The following is a 25,636-nucleotide window of genomic DNA, read 5'->3' on the forward strand; positions in this document are numbered from 1 at the left end:
AGATTTATGTTAACAACATTCTAAAGAATGATTCAATACATCGTTTGACATGTTTCTACTGACTGTTACTGAACTTTTGGACATTTCGTCAGCTTTTAGGGAACGCGCTTCGTGACTTTGGAATTGTTTACCAAACGCGCTATCAAAAGTAGCTAATTGGACATAAATAACGGACATTATCGAACAAATCAAGCATTTATTGTGGACCTAGGATTCCTGGGAGTGCATTCTGATGAAGATCATCAAAGGTAAGGAAACATTTATCATGTAATTTCTGGTTTCTGTTGAATCCAACATGGCGGCTAATTTGACTATTGTTCTGAGAGCCGTCTCAGATTATTGCATGGTTTGCTTTTTCCGTAAAGTTTTTTTGAAATCTGACACAGCGGTTGCATTAAGGAGAGGTATATCTATAATTCCATGTGTATAACTTATATTATCATCTACATTTATGATGAGTATTTCTGTTGAAACGATGTGGCTATGCAAAATCACTGGATGTTTTTGGAACTAGTGAATGTAACGTGCCAATGCAAACTCAGATTTTTTTATATAAATATGAACTCAAACAAAACATACATGTATTGTGTAACATGAAGTCCTATGAGTGTCATCTGATGAAGATCATCAAAGGTTAGTGATTAATTTTATCTCTATTTGTGCTTTTTGTGACTGCTATCTTTGGCTGGAAAAATGGCTGTGCTTATTCTGTGGCTTGGTGGTGACCTAACATAATCGTTTGTGGTGCTTTCGCTGAAAAGCATATTTGAAATCGGACACTTTGGTAGGATTAACAACAAGATGACCTTTAAAATGGTATTAGACACATGTATGTATGTCTGAGGAATTTTAATTATGAGATTTCTGTTTTTTGAATTTGGCTCCCTGCACTTTCACTGGCTGTTGTCATATCGATCCCGTTACCGGGATTGTAGCCCAAAGAAGTTAACAGGACGTGTACTCAAAGCATGCGTCTTCCCTGACATTTTCAATCTCTCCCTGACTGAGTCTGTAATACCTACATGTTACAAGCAGACCACCATAGTCCCTGTGCCCAAGGAAGCGAAGGTAACCTGCCTAAATGATTACCGCCCCGTAGCACTCATGTCAGTAGCCATGAAGTGCTTTGAAAGGCTGGTCATGGCTGACATCAACAGCATCCTCCCAGATACCCTAGACCCACTCCAATTCGAATACCGCCCCAACAGATCCACAGATGACGCAATCTCAATAGCACTCCACACTGCCCTTTCCCACTTGGACAAAAGGAACACCTATGTGAGAATGCTGTTCATTGACTACAGCTCAGCGTTCAACACCGTAGTGCCCATGAAGTTCATCACTAAGCTAAGGACCCTGGGACTAAACACCTCCCTCTGCAACTGGATCCTGGACTTCCTGGCGGGCCGCCCCCAGGTGGTAAGGGTAGGCAACAACACGTCTGCCACACTGATCCTCAACAATGGGGCCCCTCAGGGGTGTGTACTTAGTCCCCTCCTGTACTCCCTGTTCACCCACGACTGCGTGGCCAAACACGACTCCAACACCATCATTAAGTTTGCTGATGACACAACAGTGGTAGGCCTGATCACTGACAATGATGAGACAGCCTATAGGGAGGTGCTCAGAGAACTGGCAGTGTAGTGCCAGGACAACAACCTCTCCCTAAATGTGAGCAAGACAAAGGAGCTGATCGTGGATTACAGGAAAAGGCGGGCCGAACAGGCCCCCATTAACATCTACGGGGCTGTAGTGGAGCGGGTCGAGAGTTTCAAGTTCCTTTATGTCCACATCACCAACGGTCTATTATGGTCCAAACACACCAGACAGTCGTGAAGAGAGCCCAACTAAACCTATTCCCCCTCAGGAGACTGAAAAGATTTGGCATGGGTCCCCAGATCCTCAAAAAGTTATTGAGCTGCACCATCGAGAGCATCCTGACCGGTTGATTCACCCACTGGTATGGCAACTGTTTGGCATCTGACCGTAAGGCGCTACAGAGGGTAGTGCGTACGGGACCAGTACACCACTGAGGCAAAGCTTCCTGACATCCAGAATCTATATAATAGACAGTGTCAAAGGAAAGCCCATAAAAATGTCAGAGACTCCAGTCACCCAAGTCATAGACTGTTTTCTCTGCTACCGCATGGCAAGCGGTACCAGAGCGCCAAGTATAGGACCAAAAGGCTCCTTAACAGCTTCTACCCCCAAGCCATAAGGCTGCTGAACAGCTAATCAAATGGCCACCGGACTATTACATTGTTTTGTACACTGCTGCTACTCACTGTTTATTATCACTTCACTCCTACCTACATGTACAAATTACCTCTAACCTGTACCCCCACACACTGACTCGGTAACGGTAGCCCCTGTATATAGCCTCGTTATTGTTATGTCATTGTGTTACTTTGTATTCTTTTTTACTTTAGTTTATTTGGTAAATATTTTCTTAACTCTTCTTGAACTGCACTGTTGGTTAAGGGCTTGTAAGTAAGCATTTCACGGTAAGGTCTACACTTGTTGTATTCGGCGCATGTGACAAATAAAGTATGATTTGATTTGATTGGATTTCTGTATTTTGTAAGTTATATATCTTGAAAACTTGATCGCTGACATGCAAAACATTTTGGCAATATGTCAACAATGGACTAATGAAACAAATACCAAAAGATAGCTTTGGGGTGGAATTGTTCTTTAAGTCTAGTGGGTCTGTTGCATGTGTTAACTTCATGCAGGAAAGAGGCACCCATGATTATATATTTCTGTATTATTGTGTAGTGGAGCTTGATTAATTTCCGTTAGACCTTTCATGTCTACCTTTGTTTTTGTATTAAAATAATTTTTAACTGTGTATGTTGCTGGTTATTATCGCAGTATAAAAACTGTATTATACATTAAAAATATTATGTTAAGTCTCAACCCATACAGTATGTAGAGCAGCAGTAGTAACAACCTGACATAGGGGAACTGAGAAAAATACTAATAAATGAATCATACAGTAGCAGAGAAAGAGTACAAAATGGATGTTTAATCGAATATATATAACAGTATGAAAGGCCATGGCCCCAAGACTGATTGGACTGTACCAGTGTAAGTGCCCCTCTGCAAGGTCCCCATTAGCCCTGTAAATGTGCCCAATTGTAAGTTAATATTTGTCTGTATCCTTTTCTCAAAATTCACTACAAAAAAAATGGGATCTGCATGCCAGCCGAACCCCATAGCAAAATGTGTGTCCCCTAACGTCTGAGTCAACCCTACAGTATGCCCTTGCCCATCAGGAATGTCACACCTTACCACGAAACTGAGGTGACTTGAAGATTGAACGGGCAAATACCTTACCTCGTATTATTTCTCACGGAGTTGTTTGTCCATGGTTGTTTACTTTGCTTACCAATCTTGGCGAATGACGCGAGCAGCACCCAAAGCGTGACCTCAAACGGCACCTGTATACGGGGATAATCCATTGTGAAGACCGGGAGATTCGAGTTCTCCGCGTCGGGAAACGCTTGTGGACCCCCCGCTGGCTTGACAGGGGGTAGGACGGTCACCGAACCAGGGGGTTTGGGTGGAATCTCCGTGTATGATCCACATGGTAGACAAAGGAGAACCAATCCGATGGTTAAAAAGTTAACTGCCAGTTTCATCTGGCTAAGTCCTCCCATAGTACTCATACAACCAATATATTTAAAACCTACTTGATTGAGAATTGATAAGCAGCTTTGAGCTATAAGAAGTCTACAGAAGTCGGTGGGTGGCTGAGCCCCTCACGCACGCACTCACTCCATCCAAGGCTACGGAGTCAAAAGCCCAGAGGACTGCGGTGGCACTTCATGAACTCCAAACTTCCCCAAATGCCATTATTTATTACAAAGTCAAGAGTGCAATCCTCAATAAAACAATGATACAATATACTATACTTCTATGCTTAAAATAAACACTGTAGGATAGAACACATTCCAGTTTGCCAAACAAAGTGTTTCTCCAAAACGGACTATTTTTGCTGATGACAACCCTTGACTACTACCTATCTGCTACCTGCACCTGTGGCGCGTGAACGCCCATTCCGATAGGGGCTGGGCGCGGCCCGGAACGGTTCTGATTGGAGCAGCCCTCAGGAAAATTACAAAGGACCGTCTGATTGTCTTTCGGTCACTGAAGTTTCGGTAGGCCTATAGGCTATTCAATGGGCACTTTTCTTTTCTCATAGTTTCGGGGCCTGGGTTTCAAGTTTCAACTGTACTGCTGCTAAACAAAGGAATGGAACAATATAAACCAAATGAAAAAAGCTCCAAGAGGGCCTCACAACCTCAGCTGTAGCCTGGAGTGGAAGGACTTACCTGGGTAGGCCTTTTTCAAGCTGATATTCATATCGGCCATATTAAGCTCTTATTAGCCTACAAATCATTGGCTTGATTTGATAATAGTACTTACAGCTTTCCAATTAAAAACTGTAGACATTTATTGTCTGTTTACATATATTTTAAGGCTATTTATACAGACATTTGTATAAAACCTGTGTAAACTGTATTTATAATTATATGGCAATATTTTAGGTTGACAATAATTCGCTATTTAATAATTAGCTACAATAATAATAATAGTACCATTTTCACCCCATTTTTGAACTTCAAGGGTTTATGACATAGCCCCTCTAGTAATTTGATGGCCACCCTGTCATAAGCCATGTCAAAAATGATTTGAATTGCAGGAGATTAGCTGTAAAACTGCACATTTTACTCTCTGCCTCACGGCAATATGTGTAGAATAGCATGAGATTAGCTATAAGCAGTGGAGGAAAAAGTACCCAATTGTGATACTTGAGTAAAAGTATAGAAACCTTAACAGAAAGTTACTCAAGTAAAAGTGAAAGTCAGCCAGTAAAATACTACTTGAGTAAAAGTATAGATACCTTAATAGAAAGTTACTCAAGTAAAAGTGAAAGTCAGACAGTAAAATACTACTTGAGTAAAAGTATAGATACCTTAACAGAAAGTTACTCAAGTAAAAGTGAAAGTCAGCCAGTAAAATACTACTTGAGTAAAAGTCTAAAACTATTTGGTTTAAAATATACTTAAATATCAAAAGTAAATGTAATTGCTAAAATATACTTAACTATCAAAAGTAAAAGTATAAATTATTGAAAATTCCTTATATTAAGCAAAGCACACAGCCACATTTTCTTGTTTTTAAGGATAGCCAGGGGCACTCTCCAACACTCAGACATTATTTACAAAATATATATTTGGGTTTAGTGAGTCTGCAAGGCCAGAGGCAGTAGGGATGACCAGGTGTTATCTTGATAAGTGTGTGAATTTGATAATTTTTCTGTCCTGCTAAGTGTTCAAAATGTAACGAGTACTTTTGGTTGTCAGGGAAAATGTATGGAGTAAAAAGTACAATATTTTCTTTAGGAATGTAGTGAAATAAAAGTTGACAAAAATATACATAGTAAAGTAATGTACAGATACCCCAAAAAACGACTTAAGTAGTACTTTAAAGTATTTTTACTTAAGTACTTTACATCACTGGCTATAAGACTGCAAATGTTTTTCTTTGTGTAGAATGTGTAGAATTATGTAGGCTTTCTCAGATCTTGCAGGGCCGCGGTATGCCACTGCTACAAATGGGGGACAGTGGGTAAAAATGTAAATCCGTGCATATTTGTAGGACTGCGCATTGCCTATGATAGAATAGCAATAGCCAACATACACCACAAGATGGCTGTAGAATTGCAGATGTCATCTAGTGGGCAAAACACTAGTGATGCCCAGAAAGAGTAAACATCCCCGTCCCCTAGAAGTATAATATTTGTCAATCATCAAATGTTGCCCGAAAAACAATAAAATTGCTACAAACGAATAAGCAACATATTTTTCATTTAATCTCATTTAGGCCTGTAGTAAATGTGGAATTTCCATCCAACCATTTCATGTAGATTAATAATTATTTAACGCATGAAAAGTCATAACCGGGCTGGCTGATGGAAACAGGAAATGCCGGTTCAATTGTATGAATGCCAACAGACAATTTGTTTATTCGACATGAGAGAAATGGTGGTGGAAACGCATTTAAGCGCAAATATTGATATAATAACCATCATATCGAAGTACATTTGGAGTCATTCGATGATATGCTGTGTGGTCATCCCACTATGACTTGGGAAAGCATGCAGTTTATTAGGCTACAGATTAAATAAATGATGATGAACTTCAGAGATGGTGAATGTGGAAGGTGATGCTCCTTTCCAATGAATGTCGAGGGTCTTTTTCTGGTGACATGATGATCGATGCTTGACTGCCGTTTGACAAATACAAATAATATTGCTCTTATCCATAATAATCTCATAATGTAGGTACCTTACCCGCACTGTATTTGTGAGTTGTTGGCTAGAGCGCATGTACCAAGACCAGAGTGGGCACATTTGCTATATAACGCAACAGTTTCTGTGACTAAAACATAATTCGAGTTCAAAATGCGATGAAAACCATTTTAACTTGTATTTTTCATTCAGTACATGGGAATTTAAACGCAAAAGTTTTTTATGTGCACTACGTCATCACGCACAGCCTTTTATCGGAAATAAGTCAGTTTGATGGAAACATCTGGTGGGAAAATATGCATATTGTTTTATGCAGATTTTAGAATATTGGCACGGAAATCTGTGGCAAATGGGATGGAAATCTAGTTTATGTCAGTCACAACATCACCATAATGTATTATGCACAAAACTGACTGCAGACGGAGGGTTAAATCGAAATGTGTCACTTGGAGCGTGGGCTAGGGCGAGTCCTGTACATAAACCCTGGACTGCAGGTGCTATGTATTAACTATTGAGAGGCTTTGAAGCCCCGGTCGGCCATATTGGAACTTGCCAGAAGGCACAGTCCTCCATAGGAACGAATGGAATTCTACAGTATTTCAATTAAATATTTCAAGGACTAAATTACATGTATTTAAGTATTTTTGTTGTTGTAGCGGGGACAGTAACATTAGTAATATAAAAAATATATACTTTAAGGAAAATGTTTTCAATCAAAAGTTTGGACACACCTACTCATTCAACGGATTTTCTTTATTTTTTACTTTTTTCTACATTGTAGAATAATAGTAAAGGCATCAAAAATATGAAATAACACATATGGAATCATGTAGTAACCGAAAAAGTGTAAAACAAATCAAAATGTATTTTATATTTGAGATTCTTCAAAGTAGCCACCCTTTGACTTGATGACAGCTTTACATAATCTTGGCATTATCTCAACCAGCTTCATGAGGTAGTCACCTGGAATGCATTTAAATTAACAGGTGTGCCCTGTTAAAAGTTAATTTGTGGAATTTCTTTCCAATCAGTTGTGTTGTGACAAGGTAGGGGTGGTATACAGAAGATGGCCCTATTTGGTAAAAGACCAACTCCATTGTATGGCAAGAACAGCTCAAATAAGCAAAGAGAAATGACAGTCCATCATTACTTTAAGACATGAGGGTCAGTCAATCTGGAAAATGTCAAGAACTTTGAAAGTTTCTTCAAATGCAGTCGCAAAAACCATCAAGTGCTATGATGAAACTGGCTCTCATGAGGACCGCCACAGGAAAGGAAGACTCAGAGTTACCTCTGCTGCGGAGGATACATTTATTAGTTACCAGTCTCAGAAATTGCACCCCAAATAAATGCTTCACAGAGTTCAAGTAACAGACACATCTCAACATCAACTGTTCAAAGGAGACTACGTGAATCAGGCCAACATGGTCGAATTGCTGCAAAGAAACCACTACTAAAGGACCTCAATAATAAGAAGAGACTTACTTGGGCCAAGAAAAAAGCAGCCAACTAGTGCTCAGCATATGTGGGAACTCCTTCAAGACTGTTGGAAATGTATTCCAGGTGAAGCTGGTTAAGAGAATGCCAAGAGTGTACAAAACTGTCATCAAGGCAAAGGGTGGCTACTTTGAATAATCTCAAATATACACTTTTTTGGTTACCACATGATTCCATATGTGTTATTTCATAGTTTTGATGTCTTCACTATTATTCTACAATGTAGAAAATAGTAAAAATAAAGAAAAACCCATGAATCAGTTGGGGTGTCCAAACTTCTGACTGGTACTGTATAAATATATATTTTATGTTTAGTTCACATAATATAATTTAAAAGTATACATTAAGGTGTCTGTGATATAATACATGTGGTAAAACAAATGTAGACATAAATAAAAACATTTTCATAGCTTCCAAAATATTTTTTCAAGGTTGGGCAGTTCCAAGATGGAGGCAAGGAGGCATCAACCCAGCGCCTCTTATATACATCTAGTGTATATATAAGTCATTGGTCCTGTATCGCTGCAGACTCCGTCGATTCAAGGAGGAACTGAGATGAGCATCACTAGGCTATCAAATAAACAGCACACATAGACCTACCGTTTCAATAGGGAGCCATTGCCCGTCTCTTGAAGTAAGTCTATTTAAATGCATATGTTTTTATCTCTGAAAAATAATATATTTTTTGAAGAAAAGGATGGGTTTGCATAGGCGTATATTGACAACCCACAATAAACACTGCTGAGTTGAATCGCTATTCTGTGATGCCAAGTAGAGAATTTATGTTTGCATGACATGACAATCCCGTTGTAGCCGAGTTTTCGCTTGTTTTGTGTTCGCTGTCTTTATAATGGGTTATGGGAATGTGTAGGCGTAACGGGACTGCTCATATAAACTGGCGCTGCCAAAAACTGGTTCCCATTGAATGAGAGCAGGATAGCAGATTTCATCATGACGCAATCTGTGTTATTGTCGGAGCATCATAGCCAATAACACGCTCATTGAGACTAATAGAATGATACTAATTGGATGATTGATTCACATACTAGCCTATATTTTTCCAATGATAGGTTATGTATTTTCTTCATGTCTGCATCCTATAGCCTATAGTCTTTGACCAAAGGCGGTTTGTTGACGCCTCGATCAGTTTTACAAAGAACAGCATCACTTAGGCCTACAGCAAGGGCAGTGAGTGGTTTTGCGTGTGTTTGTTAACTGTGGTCTGTCACTGCATGGACGACATGCTCAAAAACACTATGCTTCTAGAGAGCCTTAGCTTTGATATGCTTGATCTTTTAGCTGTTTATTGTGTGAGTGTGTGTGTTCGTGTGATGAGTGCAAACTGATTAAAGGCATTGACCTAAGCAGGGCAAGGCTATCTCTGTCACTATCCAGGCGTTAACATACGCCATAAGTCTACTAAGCAATAATTTATAGCTTCAACATTATTGAATTCTCCCTGACCAGTAGTGTGTGTGTGTGTGTGTGTGTGTGTGTGTGTGTGTGTGTGTGTGTGTGTGTGTGTGTGTGTGTGTGTGTGTGTGTGTGTGTGTGTGTGTGACCGTGAGTCAGACTCAGGTCAGCATAGTTATGAAGATCAAGGTCTTTCTCTTCCTCATCTTCCTCCTCCTCATCTTCATCATACTTTTCCTCCTCCTTCTCCTCCTATTACTCATGTTTATCCTCATCCTCCTCTTCCTCCTCATCCTCTTCCTCCTCTTCCTCGTCATCCTCTTCCTGCTCCTCCTCATCATTAAAGGTCACTTTCTCATACTGTCTGACAGTGTGGGAGTACAGTTTCCTTGTTGTCAGGGTAACAAGAGCTTCTTTGTCCTGGGTTCCTTCCTGGTTGTGTGTCAGGTTTATGTCTGAGTCCCCTGAGTGTGCTCTTGGTCTAAAAACAGCCATTAGGGGTGTATCTCAATAGTCTCAAGTCCCTCCTCTCTTTACATATCTTTCTTTATCAACACTGACTGATCTAAGACTGTGTGTTTCACATCAGTGCAGATGAAGGAAAGGATAGAAGGATAGTCATCTTTTTAGATTGGGATCTATGCAAAACTGAACTCCTTAAAACCTCTTAGATGTAAAGTCCCCTGTTTAGCGGACCTTCGTGGTTCTGGTACCGGTTCTAACCGACATTTTTGATTATAAATCGATCTGTGGACACCGTAGATCGAAATGGCTTGCACTGTGCGATAGCCCTGGTTCCCACAGACCCGGTAGTATCTGAGCCTGTGTTACCTAGGATGTGAAATCTAAAACCACCTGAAACTGTCCATCAACTCCTGGCTGAATCCTAAGTCACTGCCACTGACAAAGCACATGCCTGCAAACTATACACCGTAGCGCAGCAGGAGGGAGTGGTTTCATCACTGTAGCACATTCAGAGATCGATTTATAGCCATAAATCTAAAACAATTCATAGATTTGAAAGAAAAAACACTTTCTGTGTGTCATAGACAGACAAGATTAATATGAGATGAAAGGTGAGTTCCTAACAAGTCCAGGAAGCCAAGCTAAAGCTCTGAGACGTTCACAGCGATGGGAGCAGACGTTTTGATCAAGAGAGACCTTTAGAAAATATACACATTTTCTCTATCACGAAACATACAAATATGTATTTTACAGTTATGAGGAAGGTGAAATTGTATAGTTAGTCGTTTTATAATTTGATTATACTATATTTAGAAAGCATATAAGACGTTTCAAGCCTTATTCATACAGTTTTGTTAAATAGGAAATACACCATATCAAATATTTGATATTTTCACATTTGTATCACATTTGTACTGTGTACTTGAGCTTGTGTCGTCAAAAGTGACTAAACCTCAGAAATGTATTTTAAAAAATATCAGAAAGGTGAGATTTGAACCTTCTTGGAGTATGCAGCATTACTAGTTATTGTTATGTAGATTACACGTATTTACATTTAACTAGTTAAGAGCTGAAGGATGCAGGAGAGAGGGGTAAGTTAAGAGATTTTTTACTTTTAGCATCACTTCTTCAAGGGAAATGTATTCTTTCTAACAAATATATCTACATATATTTCAGGATGTTGTGTATCCCAGTAAATAATCTAAATTCATGTAAACGTTACAGTTTTGAAAACATAGCTTGTCCAAAAAAAGTGGTCTCTTGGCACAACTTACCTGGGTATGGGGTAAGTTGAGTCATGGAACAGGGTAAGTTAAGCCGCCTTTCTGTACTGAATTAAATATTATCACTACATTTTTAAAACCATGACTATCTTCATTACCCAAACACAATTCAACACAATCACAATCGCTTTTTTTGTCTTTTATACAGTAACAAACACTTTGTACTTAAAAAAAAACTTTTAACATACAGTAGGCCAGGCCCTGTTGTTACCTCATATCCCAGCATTAATATCCCAGCATTACGCCTGGGAAGAAAACACTTCAATTTGCTCAACTTGCCATTGGCTCAACCATTGGCTTAACATACCAGAAGGCCATTGGCCCAAGGCCCAAGGCAAACATTTAGACTATATTAGCCCACGCAGCTACAATGATGCACTTACATGCTAGGTTTAGGTCCTCATATTGAAGCTGATAGAGAATCCAAATGATGTATGAAACACTCTTAAACTGATATACTTTGGTTTAGACACAAGCATCATGAAACCTCTAACACAAATGAATTTGACTTGGTGAAAATCCTTTTTTTTTTTACCTAACCACTTTTCCAATGTGGCTTCTTCCCTCACGGACTCCATGAAATTATGACCTCTTCCTAAATATTTGGTCAAATTATTAATTTTGTGAATGATTTCCTAGAAACAAGGGTGACTCAACTTACCCCATTGGCTAAACTTACCACACTTTCCCCTATAGGGTTGTTTGATGTTGAACCTCAGCTAGTACTTGATCAATGAAAGGAATTGCTTGGTTAGGCCTGGGAGAGCAGAGTAGTCAGGACAGACTTTGGAACCATGTTTACCACCTACATTCTCCTACACATAGACAATACATCAGTTATATCAGAGTTCTATAGCTCCTACATATGTGTGTGTGTGTCAGAATCTCAAATGATACACTGCGCTACTGTTCACCACAAACACATAGGCCAATGAGGATGGAGGTTGGCCAGGGATACTGTAGGAGAGAGAAGGAGACGAGAGGGTAGGAGAGGGGAAAAAGAGAGGGGAGGGAGAGAGAGGAGAGGGGAAAAAGAGAGGGGGTGAGAGAGGAGAGGAGAGGAGAGGAGAGGAGAGGAGAGGAGAGGAGAGGAGAGGAGAGGAGAGGAGAGGAGAGGAGAGGAGAGGAGAGGAGAGGAGAGGAAAAAGAGAGGGGAGGTGGGGAGAGGAGAGGGGAAAAAGAGAGGGGAGAAGAGGAGAGGAGAGGAGAGGAGAGGAGAGGAGAGGAGAGGAGAGGAGAGGTTGAGAGAGGAGAGAAGAGGGGAAAAAGAGAGGGGAGGTGAGAGAGGAGAGGGGAAAGGAGAGAGGAGGAGAAGAGAAGAGAGGAACGGAGAAGAGAGGAGAGGGGAAAAGGAGAGGGGAGGAGAAGAGAGGAGATGTGAGTGGGGAAAAGAGAGGAGAAGAGAGGAGAGAGAAGGTGAAGAGAGAAGAGGAGAGGGAAAAAAGAGGGGACGAGAAGAGAGGTGAGGAGAGGAGAAGAGAGGAGTGGAGAGGGAAAAAAGAGAGGGGAGGTGGAGAGAGGAGAGGAGAAGAGAGGAGAGGAGACAAGAGGAAAGGTGAGGGGGAAAGATGGGGAAGGAGAGGAGAAGAGAGGAGAGGGGAAAACGAGAGGGGAGGTGGAGACAAAGAGCAAGAAAGAAAGGAGAGGAGATGAGATGAGAGACAAAGAGACAGGGGAGCATATAATAGAGACAGAGAGACAGGGGAGCATATAATAGAAAGAGAGACAGAAGCGATGGACAGTAGACAGGGAGACAGGGAGGAGAAGGCACACAACGGCAGGTGAGGAAAGGGGGAAAGGGGGAGGACAGAAGGGGAATAGATTAGGACAGGATGAGAGATGCTCTAGTCCAGCTGGTAGTGACAGTCTCTGCAGGGTGTCTGGTGTACTATGCAGCCAGAGCCAGGCCCTCCTAGCTGGGTCACTCTCTCTTCCTCACCATCTCGCCATCCCTGGAGAGGGGTGTTTGGCTGTCTAAGCAGTTGTCTGAGTTAGCCTCCCCCAAACCCTGACCCATTCTCTCAGCCTCTCCATCTCCAACATAAGTACCTCCACCCCTGTAGAACCCCCTACTCTACCTGTCTCTCAACCCCCACCCCATTCTCAGAAATTCGTCCCACCACTTTCTGTCCTCAAAAAGCATGAGGCCTCTTTTCCCCATCACTCTCCCAACCTCCATCACAAAACAAAATCCATTCCTTCATCCTCCCTGTCCTGTCTTAAAAGGCACCATCTCCTTCAAAAGTCTAAGCCTCCCACCCACCAGATTCCCCCATCCTTGGCCCATAAAGCGATTCCTTCTCTCAGTGAGACCCTGACTGCAGAAAGTGAATATCTGATCTCTGATAGATCTCCATGGTTCTCATGTCTCAGTCTCCTGGAGCATGCTGCTTGATGCAACACCAGTGTTGTGGGTTTGATCCCTCCTGCTGGGCCACATACTCTGTTAATGAACTGTAAGTTATCTGTGATGGAGGTCTGATTGGCTCCCGTGGCTAAGCCTCACATCCAGAGAGACGGGGAGTCACACAGTCCTTCTCCTAGAGCCCCAGGGTCCCAGGCAATGAGGCTTACAGCATGTTAAAGCCTGTTCCCACTGACAATGACTCATAAAGCCGAATGATACCAGTGGCCATCAGACGAGTAGTGGTGCTTATGGCCCACTGTTTGGTTTCATACAGAGCTGCCAGCATAGAGATTACTCTGGCAGTGATGGAATGGGAGGGTAGGAGTGTGTATGTCTGTATGCTGGTGAATGTGCACCTCTCTGTGACTGGCTCATGAGTGGGAACACGTGTGTGTTTGGGGGGGGTCTGACATCAGCACATGATGTAAAAATAGACTTGCATACACAGAAGCCCTCTGGATGGATGCACAGGCACAAACAGAGTGTCTTTATATATGTATCATACACAATCACAACAGTAGCTGCATACACACACACACACACACACACACACACACACACACACACACACACACACACACACACACACACACACACACACACACACACACACACACACACACACACACACACACACACACACACACACACACACACACACACACACACACACATATACATACACATAGACACATATCCGCCCGCCCTTAAACACAAAGGTTCAGCTTGACTTCCTTTCCCCTTTTGTCCCAGTACTAATATATTATTTACCAGATAAACAGATCTGGAAGACAGATGGAGCACCTGGCCCTGTGTGTGTGTGTGTGCGTGTGTGTGCGTGTGTGTGTGTGTGTGTGTGTGTGTGTGTGTGTGTGTGTGTGTGTGTGTGTGTGTGTGTGTGTGTGTGTGTGTGTGTGTGTGTGTGTGTGTGTGTGGGTGTGTGTGGGTGGGTGTGCGGGTGGGTGTGCGGGTGCATGCATGTGTGTGCGTACGTGAGTTTGTGTATGAGGAAATGCCAAGCGTGTCAAACATGCCACAGGAAATGTAAACGTCTCAGGGCGAGCGCAAGACCCATTCAGGTTACATCAGTCATCTCAGTAGTACTCTCTCTACTTTTATATGTACTATGTTACGTCTAGTCTACGAGACCAGGCTGTAAAACTATCTCAGCTTCGATGCGTCGAGTGGACCAGGTCAGTTATGTCACTTGTGTCACCGTATTTTAGAACCTCATGGCTAAGCAAGACTAGCACCTCCATGGCTGTGCTCTGATTCTGACACAAGTGACACTTGTCACTCAATGTTGTCGTCAAAATGTCTTCCCCAGTCTGTCAAAATCTTCTAGTTGCTATTTTATTGTTCCTCTTACTCCACCGCTCCACTCTGCCTCGGTCTTGTTAAATCAGCATTGGTGTGTGTGAACTGCATTGATCAGCTGTCAGCAATGCTGCATAGAAGAGAGACTGGGGAGAGACTGAGAGACATAGAAGAGAGACTGGGGAGAGACTGAGAGACATAGAAAAGAGACTGGGGAGAGACTGAGAGACATAGAAGAGAGACTGGGGAGAGACTGAGAGACATAGAAGAGAGACTGGGGAGAGACTGAGAGACATAGAAGAGAGACTGGGGAGAGACTGAGAGACATAGAAGAGAGACTGAGAACCATTCCATTCACTCCATTCCACTCATTATTATGAGCCGTCCTCCCCGCAGCAGCCTTCACTGGAGTGGGGAATCGTTTTGCAAGACAGAGAGAGAGAGAGAGAGAGAGAGAGAGAGAGAGAGAGAGAGAGAGAGAGAGAGAGAGAGGCAAACTGAGTTGTTTTGAAACTGATATGAATATACAGGTTAATGCACTGAGCCAAACGAATTAAGGGCATTTGAGGGCTCTTCTGGCCTGAAAACCACTTTGAGGTCAAAAGGGGAAGGGAGAACGAGAGAGAGAAAGAGAGAGAAAGAGAGAGAGAGAGTGTCACAATTCCCCCAGTCTGTGACCAGGAGGACATGGCTGTACGTGTGGGTTTGACAGTTGGGCAGAGCGACAGATTGAGTTTCCTGTTTTCATTCAGTTGTGTCAAGATGCAGCAGTTTACCTCTCTCTCTCTCTTTCTTCCCCTCTGTCTCTCTCTCTCTTTCTCTCTCTTTTTCTTCCCTTCTGTCTCTCTCTCTATCTCTCTTTCTCTGTCTCTCTCTTTCTCCCCCTCTCTCTCTCTGTGACACATTCATATTAGAAGAAAATATGTACACTTGGCATTGTACTCAGATCAGAACCTGACACAGTCTCTTTTAACATGTCCAGTGTGTGCGTGTGCGTGCGTTCTTGTGTTTATGTCAGAGAATACACACAGACAGACACACATGATTATGTTGCTTTGAAACATACTTTTATTTTTAAAATATGAGAACTGAAACCTTACCCCTTGTTCTCTTTAATCTTAAAGGAGAGTTACAATCAGGGGGTGTTGAGCTACAAAGAGTTCTGAAAGTTATATCTGAGTGTTGATTCTAGCGGGGTTCATTGACGCCACCTGCGGTGAATAAATTAAGTGTTATTTGAGTCGCAATGGTCATAAAGGGTTTACTTTTAATTCAAACACATTCACTTAGACATAGGATGTTATGTATTGTTCTCTCTTGACACAGAGAACATGACTCATAGCCAGTCAGCTAGTGGCCGAGTGGGAGTGATAAGACACAGCTTATCAAATCAGGATCAAGGCTGGGTTGTTTTTCTGGTGGAATGCCTCTTTATATAGAGGTGTGGAAACACTGAGCAGAGGTGGGAGAACGGTGTGAGATTCATGTTCATACAGACTCCTTATACCATGTAACAGTCAGGTTAAGGAACTTGTAAAGACCAATGTAATGTATTTCTTCTGGTAACTGTGATCTTTGATAACGGAAACAACCCTTGTTGCAAATACTGCAGCAGTGGCACATAGATACACAATGACTGGGTTTTCATGAGCATGTATTTGTTAGCCTGGCAGAAATGGCAGAAGCATTTTTGATCTTGTTCTAGTACTTCCTTGAAGTACTCACTGATCTGATGATAAACAAGGAGTGAAAGGAGTAAAAACAAAGTCATTTCTTTCACCTATTCAGTCATGTCAGAGGATCTGTGATTATTTCCGGTACCCATCCAATCTTTTAGAATAGGGCTAATGCTGGGTGGAAGGAAGGAGCAAAGGATTCTGGGAGCTTGGCCTGCTTTTCGTGTCGTGTGTAGCAGGTGTTCTCTCTGGCCGGGACAGACTGGGATGGATGCCTGTTTGCATGTGTGGTTATGTGTGTGTGTGTGTTGTACTATCTTTTTCTGTAAACTGTTGCTGGGCAAAACACTATGCCACAGGAGGCTGCTGAGGGGAGGACGGCTCATAGTAATGTCTGGAACGGAGCAAATGGAATGGCATCAAACACGTGGAAACATGTCTTTGATGTATTTGATACCATTCCACTGATTGCACTCCTGTCATTACCATGAGCCCTTCCTCCCAAATGAAGGTGCCACCAATCTCCTGTGGACGACGCGTAATGAGAATTAGACAGCATTAGTTCTATGACACAAAAGATGAAGTGTAGATTGCCTTTTCTTCTCTCTCTCTCTCTTCCTCTCCGTCTGTCTCTTGGCTCCCTGCAGCTGTGTGGAAAGTCACATTTCCCCTAACTCAGCCTCTTCACACTGCATGTGTTAGCACTTTTACAGACAGAGAGTCGGAATCAGCCACCACAGGGCACAGACAATTATGGAGTTTTTCCATCACTGTGTTCCTCATCTTCCACCAATCACTCACTGTTGTCAGATGCTTTCTTTTTGGAAAACCCAAAGATTCCTAGAACTTCCCACACATTCCCTGGAGCACAGTGTCCCTCCGGGCCCTGAAGCTTGGAGTTGTTGCTCTCAGCTCTCCCATCACTTCATGAAAGTTTCCGAGCTGTTGAATATTTCATTAGGTTGTTAGGAATCAGGAACAGCGATTATAGAGGAACACCAACTCTGAGGCCAGAATGGAAAGCCAACTTTAAAGTATAGATGTAAGACTACTTTAAAGTATAGATGTAGATGTAGGATTGAGCTGAATAGTACATAAGAGGGGCAGCTGTGTTGTGGTGACATTGTGCTACTCATGACACTGTTTAGCGACAGTTCATGTGCCTCACCTTGATTCAGCTGAGTGGGGTCATGTAGATAACAAATAAAGATCAGGTGAAGTGTGTGTCCACCATCCACTCCAACCATTCTGTTTCTATGGTGACGGTGGCTAATACCTTTGTTGTCATTATCTCTCTTTCCCTCCAGTTCCATCGCTAAGAGACCAGAGACTGAAGAGACCGTCACACAGGAAATGATCATTCCAACACACATGGATCTGATCTGAAGAGAGTGTTTGTGTGAGGAGGGCGTGTGGTGTGTGTTCATAACCCCCTCCACCCCTTACCCAGAATCCTCTTCTCCAACCCCTCAGACTTTACCTCCCCGACCCCTAACCCCTGACCCCCAAGCCATGATGTCGGGGAAGGGGAAGGTTAGCCCGCGTCACCGGCCATGGTCCGTGTACCGGGCTAACACCTTTGACCTCTCTGCTGAGATGATGGGGCTGACACTGGCAGGTAAGGGCCCGGTTACTATAGTTACCGTAGTTAGAGTATTTCTTATTGCCCACTGAGTTGATGCAGGATGTCAAAATAAGCATGTGCATAATCTTGCCTTGTTAGTCACTGTAGCTGTAGTAAAGAAACAGTTTCTCTGTGTTGTTGTAGGTAACAGTCAGGACCCAGATGAACCGGTGTTGGAGTTCAGCCTGGGTGAGTGTTGTGATGCTGAAGTCAACTTCTCACTGCTGTTCAATTGTCTTTGATATATACAGGGCATTCAGAACGTATTCAGACCCCTTGACTTTTTCCACATTTTGTTAGGTTACAGCCTTATTCTAAAATCTACACACAATAGCCCACAATGACAAAGTGAAAACAGGTTTTTAGAAATGTTTGCAAATTTATTAAACATTAAAAACAGAAATACCGTATTGACATAAGTATTCAGACCATTTGCTATGAGACTCGAAATTGAGCTCAGGTGCATTCTGTTTCCATTGATCATCCTTGAGATGATTTGAGTACACCTGTGGTAAATTCAATTGATTGGACATGAATTGGAAAGACACATACCTGTTGATATAAGGTCCAACCGTGGACAGTGCCAAACCAAAAACCAAGCCTTGAGGTTGAAGGAATTGTCTGTAGAGCTCAGAGACAGGATTGTGTCGAGGCACAGATCTTGGGAAGAGTACCAAAAAATGTCTGCAACATTGGAAGATCCCCAAGAACGGAGTGGCCTCCATCATTCTTAAATGGAAGAAGTTTGGAACCACCAAGACACTTCCTCGAGCTGGCCGCCCGGCCAAACTGAGCAATCGCGGGAGAAGGGCATTGGTCAGGGAGGTGACCAAGAAGCTGATGGTCACTCTGACAGAGCTCCAGAATTCCTCTGTGGCGATGGGAGAACCTTCCAGAAGGACAACCATTTCTGCAGCACTCCACCAATCAGGCCTTTATGGTAGAGTGGCCAGACGGAAGCCACTCCTCAGTAAAAGGCAAATGACCGCCCTCGTGGATTTGGCCAAAAGGCACCTAAAGATTCGTCTGAAGGAAACCTGGCACCATCCCTACGGTGAAGCATGGTGGTAGCAGCATCATGCTGGATCATACAGGATGTTTTTCAGCGGTGGGGACTGGGAGACTAGTCAGGATCGAGGCAAAGATGAACAGAGCAAAGTGGTCCACACCGCTCTACACCACGCTGACCTAACCATAACGCTCTACACCACGCTGACCTAACCATAACGTAACCATAACGCTCTACATCATGTTAACCTAACCATAACGCTCTACACCACGCTGACCTAACCATAACGCTCTACAGCATGTTGACCTAACCATAACGTAACCATAACGCTCTACATCATGTTGACCTAACCATAACGCTCCACACCACGCTGACCTAACCATAACTCTCTAAATCATGTTGACCTAACCATAACGCTCTACAGCATGTTGACCTAACCATAACGCTCTACATCATGTTGACCTAACCATAACGTAACCATAACGCTCTACAGCATGTTGACCTAACCATAACGTAACCATAACGCTCTACACCATGTTGACCTAACCATAACGTAACCATAAAGCTCTACATCATGTTGACCTAACCATAACGCTCTACACCATGTTGACCTAACCATAACACTCTACATCATGTTGACCTAACCATAACGTAACCATAACGCTCTACACCATGTTGACCTAACCATAACGCTCTACACCATGTTGACCTAACCATAAAGTAACCATAACGCTCTACACCATGTTGACCTAACCATAAAGTAACCATAACGCTCTACAGCATGTTGACCTAACCATAAATTAACCATAACGCTCTACAGCATGTTGACCTAACCATAACGTAACCATAACGCTCTACACCATGTTGACCTAACCATAACGCTCTACACCATGTTGACCTAACCATAACGTAACCATAACGCTCTACACCATGTTGACCTAACCATAACGTAACCATAACGCTCTACACCATGTTGACCTAACCATAACGCTCTGCATCATAATGACCTAACCATAACGCTCTACACCATGTTGACCTAACCATAACGTAACCATAACGCTCTACACCACGTTGACCTAACCATAATGCTCTACACCATGTTGACCTAACCATAACGTAACCATAACGCTCTACACCATGTTGACCTAACCATAACGTAACCATAACGATCTACACCATGTTGACCTAACCATAACGTAACCATAACCCTCTACACCATGTTGACCTAACCATAACGTAACCATAACGATCTACACCATGTTGACCTAACCATAACGTAACCATAACGCTCTACACCATGTTGACCTAACCATAACGTAACCATAACGCTCTACATCATGCTGACCTAACCATAACTCTCTACATCATGTTGACCTAACCATAACGTAACCATAAAGCTCTACATCATGTTGACCTAACCATAACGCTCTACACCATGTTGACCTAACCAAAACGTAACCATAACGCTCTACATCATGTTGACCTAACCGTAACGCTCTACACCATGTTGACCTAACCAAAACGTAACCATAACGCTCTACATCATGTTGACCTAACCATAACGTAACCATAACGCTCTACACCATGTTGACCTAACCATAACGTAACCATAACGCTCTACACCATGTTGATCTAACCATAATGTAACCATAACGCTCTACACCATGCTGACCTAACCATAACGCTCTACACCTTGTTGATCTAACCATAACGTAACCATAACGCTCTACACCATGTTGACCTAACCATAACGTAACCATAACGCTCTACATCATGTTGACCTAACCATAACGCTCTACATCATGTTGACCTAACCATAACATAACCATAATGCTCTACACCATGTTGACCTAACCATAAAGTAACCATAACACTCTACACCATGTTGACCTAACCATAAAGTAACCATAACGCTTTACACCATGTTGACCTAACCATAACGTAACCATAATGTAACTATAACACTCTACATCATGTTGACCTAACCATAACGTAACCATAACGCTCTACACCATGTTGACCTAACCATAACGTAACCACAACGCTCTACATAATGTTGACCTAACCATAACGTAACCATAACGCTCTACATCATGTTGACCTAACCATAACGCTCTACATCATGTTGACCTAACCAAAATGCTCTACATCATGTTGACCTAACCATAACGCTCTACATCATGTTGACCTAACCAAAACGCTCTACATCATGTTGACCTAACCATAACGCTCTACATCATGGTGACCTAACCAAAACGCTCTACATCATGTTGACCTAACCAAAACGCTCTACATCATGTTGACCTAACCATACCTCTCTACATCATGTTGACCTAACCAAAACACTCTACATCATGTTGACCTAACCATAACGTAACCATAACGCTCTACATCATGTTGACCTAACCATAACGCTCTACACCATGTTGACCTAACCAAAACGCTCTACATCATGTTGACCTAACCATAACTCTCTACATCATGTTGACCTAACCAAAACGCTCTACATCATGTTGACCTAACCAAAACGCTCTACATCATGTTGACTTAACCAAAACTCTCTACATCATGTTGACCTAACCATAACGTAACCATAACTCTCTACATCATGTTGACCTAACCATAACGTAACCATAACTCTCTACATCATGTTGACCTAACCAAAACGCTCTACATCATGTTGACCTAACCAAAACTCTCTACATCATGTTGACCTAACCATAACGTAACCATAACTCTCTACATCATGTTGACCTAACCATAACGTAACCATAACTCTCTACATCATGTTGACCTAACCATAACGTAACCATAATGCTCTACACCATGTTGACCTAACCATAACGCTCTATACCATGTTGACCTAACCATAACGTAACCATAACGCTTTACATCATGTTGACCTAACCATAATGCTCTACACCATGTTGACCTAACCATAACGTAACCATAACGCTCTACACCATGTTGACCTAACCATAATGCTCTACATCATGTTGACCTAACCAAAACGTAACCATAATGCTCTATATCATGTTGACCTAACCATAACGTAACCATAACGCTTTACATCATGTTGACCTAACCATAATGCTCTACACCATGTTGACCTAACCATAACGTAACCATAACGCTCTACACCAGGGGTGTCAAAGTCAAATGGACGGAGGGCCAAATAAAAAATTTAGCTACAAGCCGAGGGCCGGACTGTTCGAATGTTCATTGAAAAATTTTTAAATGACGCATATAGTCTAGTGAACCTAATTGAACCTACTGAAAACCTAACAAATATATTCCAATATGATCAGATAAATAAAGCAATATTTTCTTATGGCTCTGTCAGTAATCTTTAATTTTCAACAGACACAAAAGACAAATTTCCTTTATATAAAAATCCCCATAACATGAACATTAAATGAAAGAAACCGGTATTCAAGGCACCATCAGTAGCCTATATTTTCTATTTTAGCAAAAGTGGGCTAAATTTACTTCAAAGAAAAAAACAATAATAGCAATTTTCTATCATCCACTCAACTGAAATATTTTTAAAATATAATTGGATTGAAATACAATAAAATAAAGTGCAAAAATCTATTAATCAAAAACAACACTTTGTTTAAGGAGAAGTAACATGCAGTGAAAACAAATATTAAACTTTAACTTTTAAACTTGAACTGAGTAAAAACTCTAAATATGTGATTGCACAGTAATGTTCACTTGTTTGAGGTTGAGGGTGATACTTGGTGGTGTCCCATCTTTTCCACAAGTTCATCAATGTTCGGGGTAAGGCTCTGAGCTGAGGAAATCCTCAGAATTGAGTGGAGGTGTTCAGCAGTAAGTCGACTTCTGTGTGATGTTTTGTTCAGGTTCATCAAAGAAAACAGTTGTTCACACAGGTATGTGCTGCCAAACATAGACAACGTTTGAGCAGCCTGGATGCGCAGCTGGGGCATTGTGTCGGGGAGGAAACGGGCGAACTCCGCAGCACCCACTGCCGCATATTTTGCCCTCAGTGCATCATTGCATTGGAGGTCAATCAACTCCATTTGGAGGTTTGGTGGTGAGCTTTCCACGTCAACAGCAAATGGGTTACCGAGCAGTTCCAACCTGCTTTTTTGTGCTTCAAAGTCAGCAAATCGGCGTCGAAAGTCAGCGGCAAGCATACCTATTTTATCAGCCAACTGTGCGCTCGGGAACGCACTGGTAGAGAGCTTCTCTTTCATGGTCTGGCAGCTGGGAAAGTGGCTCAAATTTTCTTTCCGCATCTGCGTCTCCCACAGAGTCAGTTTGGTTTTAAATGCCTTCACTGTACTGTACATATCAGAGATGACATGATCCCGACCCTGCAGCTGCAAGTTCATTGCATTCAGATGACTCGTAATGTCACACAGAAAAGCCATTTCACACAGAAACATTTCGTCTCGGAGTTGTGTTGTGTCTTTCCCTTTGCTGTCCAAGAACAGACAAATCTCCTCACGAAGCTCGAAACATCTTTGAAGCACCTTTCCCTGGCTTAGCCATCGCACCTCTGTGTGATAAGGCAAATCACCATGCTCCGTTTCTAACTCCGTCAGAAATGCCTTGAACTGGCGGTGATTCAAACCTTTGGCTCTGATAAAGTTAACTGTGCGCGTGATGATGCTCATTACATGCTCCATTTTCAAGGCTTTACCGCACAACGCTTCCTGGTGTATGATACAATGATAAGCTGTCAGCTCACCTGTCGCGTTTTCCTCTTGCATCTTTTCCCGTATCTTCGCCACCAGTCCGCTCCTGTGTCCACACATCGCAGGTGCTCCGTCGGTTGTCAAACCCACGAGTTTTTCCCAAGGCAGCTCCATCTCATTTACACAGCAGCCTACTGCTCGGTGCGTCACCGTTGCATTGTGGGAAATGTAGTATTGGTGCGTGTAAAAGATCTGCGGGCTGCCGGCTTGCTGCGGTCTGCGGGCCGGTTCTAATAATAAATCAAGATCATCCCAGGGGCCGTAAAAAACCTTCTCGCGGGCCGGATGTGGCCCGCGGGCCTTGACTCTGACATATATGCTCTACACCATGTTGACCTAACCATAACGCTCTACACCATGTTGACCTAACCATAACGTAACCATAATGCTCTACATCATGTTGACCTAACCATAACGTAACCATAACGCTCTACACCATGTTGACCTAACCATAACGTAACCATAACACTCTACACCATGTTGACCTAACCAAAACGTAACCATAACGCTCTACACCATGTTGACCTCACCATAACGTAACCATAACACTCTACATCATGTTGACCTAACCATAACGTAACCATAACGCTCTACACCATGTTGACCTAACCATAACGTAACCATAACACTCTACACCATGTTGACCTAACCATAACGCTCTACATCATGTTGACCTAACCATAACGTAACCATAACGCTCTACACCATGTTGAGCTAACCATAACGTAACCATAACACTCTACACCATGTTGACCTAACCATAACTCTCTACATCATGTTGACCTAACCAAAACGTAACCATAACGCTCTACACCATGTTGACCTAACCATAACGCTCTATACCATGTTGACCTAACCATAACGTAACCATAAAGCTCTACATCATGTTGACCTAACCATAACGCTCTACACCATGTTGACCTAACCATAACGTAACCATAACACTCTACATCATGTTGACCTAACCATAACGTAACCATAACGCTCTACATCATGTTGACCTAACCATAACTCTCTAAATCATGTTGACCTAACCAAAACGCTCTACATCATGTTGACCTAACCAAAACGCTCTACATCATGTTGACCTAACCAAAACGCTCTACATCATGTTGACCTAACCATAACGTAACCATAACGCTCTACATCATGTTGACCTAACCATAACTCTCTAAATCATGTTGACCTAACCATAACGTAACCATAACGCTCTACATCATGTTGACCTAACCATAACGTAACCATAACACTCTACATCATGTTGACCTAACCATAACTCTCTAAATCATGTTGACCTAACCATAACGTAACCATAACGCTCTACATCATGTTGACCTAACCATAACTCTCTAAATCATGTTGACCTAACCATAACGTAACCATAACGCTCTACATCATGTTGACCTAACCATAACTCTCTAAATCATGTTGACCTAACCATAACGTAACCATAACGCTCTACACCATGTTGATCTAACCATAATGTAACCATAACGCTCTACACCATGCTGACCTAACCATAACGCTCTACACCTTGTTGATCTAACCATAACGTAACCATAACGCTCTACATCATGTTGACCTAACCATAACGCTCTACATCATGTTGACCTAACCATAACATAACCATAATGCTCTACACCATGTTGACCTAACCATAAAGTAACCATAACACTCTACACCATGTTGACCTAACCATAACGTAACCATAACGCTCTACACCATGTTGACCTAACCATAAAGTAACCATAACGCTTTACACCATGTTGACCTAACCATAACGTAACCATAATGTAACTATAACACTCTACATCATGTTGACCTAACCATAACGTATCCACAACGTAACCATAACGCTCTACATCATGTTGACCTAACCATAACGTAACCATAACGCTC

General features: G+C 42.2%; 2 protein-coding genes across 8 annotated transcripts in view; one reads left to right on the forward strand and one right to left on the reverse strand.

The window, feature by feature from the left end:
- slc9a2 (solute carrier family 9 member 2) overlaps nt 1–4,025 on the reverse strand; it is a 39,545-nt gene extending 35,520 nt beyond the window's left edge. Inside the window, exon 1 of the mRNA XM_071354635.1 lies at nt 3,392–4,025. Within this exon, the coding sequence (XP_071210736.1) occupies nt 3,392–3,671 (280 nt within the window). The 5' untranslated portion in view covers nt 3,672–4,025. The remainder of the gene's footprint in view (nt 1–3,391) is intronic.
- Nucleotides 4,026–4,323: 298 nt separating this feature from the next.
- inpp4aa (inositol polyphosphate-4-phosphatase type I Aa) overlaps nt 4,324–25,636 on the forward strand; it is a 58,701-nt gene continuing 37,388 nt past the window's right edge. For 5 of the 7 annotated variants that reach the window (XM_071354636.1, XM_071354642.1, XM_071354639.1 and 2 more), the window contains exons 1-3: nt 8,320–8,450; nt 17,685–17,995; nt 18,146–18,190. In XM_071354636.1, the coding sequence (XP_071210737.1) occupies nt 17,890–17,995; nt 18,146–18,190 (151 nt within the window). In that variant the 5' untranslated portion in view covers nt 8,320–8,450; nt 17,685–17,889. Of the gene's footprint in view, nt 4,342–8,319; nt 8,451–14,433; nt 14,578–17,684; nt 17,996–18,145; nt 18,191–25,636 lie in introns of those variants that run through there. The other 2 variants (XM_071354638.1, XM_071354637.1) reach the window with 2 other exon arrangements.

Source organism: Salvelinus alpinus, chromosome 20 (assembly GCF_045679555.1).
Source record: "Salvelinus alpinus chromosome 20, SLU_Salpinus.1, whole genome shotgun sequence".
In the NCBI taxonomy this organism is placed as follows: domain Eukaryota; kingdom Metazoa; phylum Chordata; class Actinopteri; order Salmoniformes; family Salmonidae; genus Salvelinus; species Salvelinus alpinus.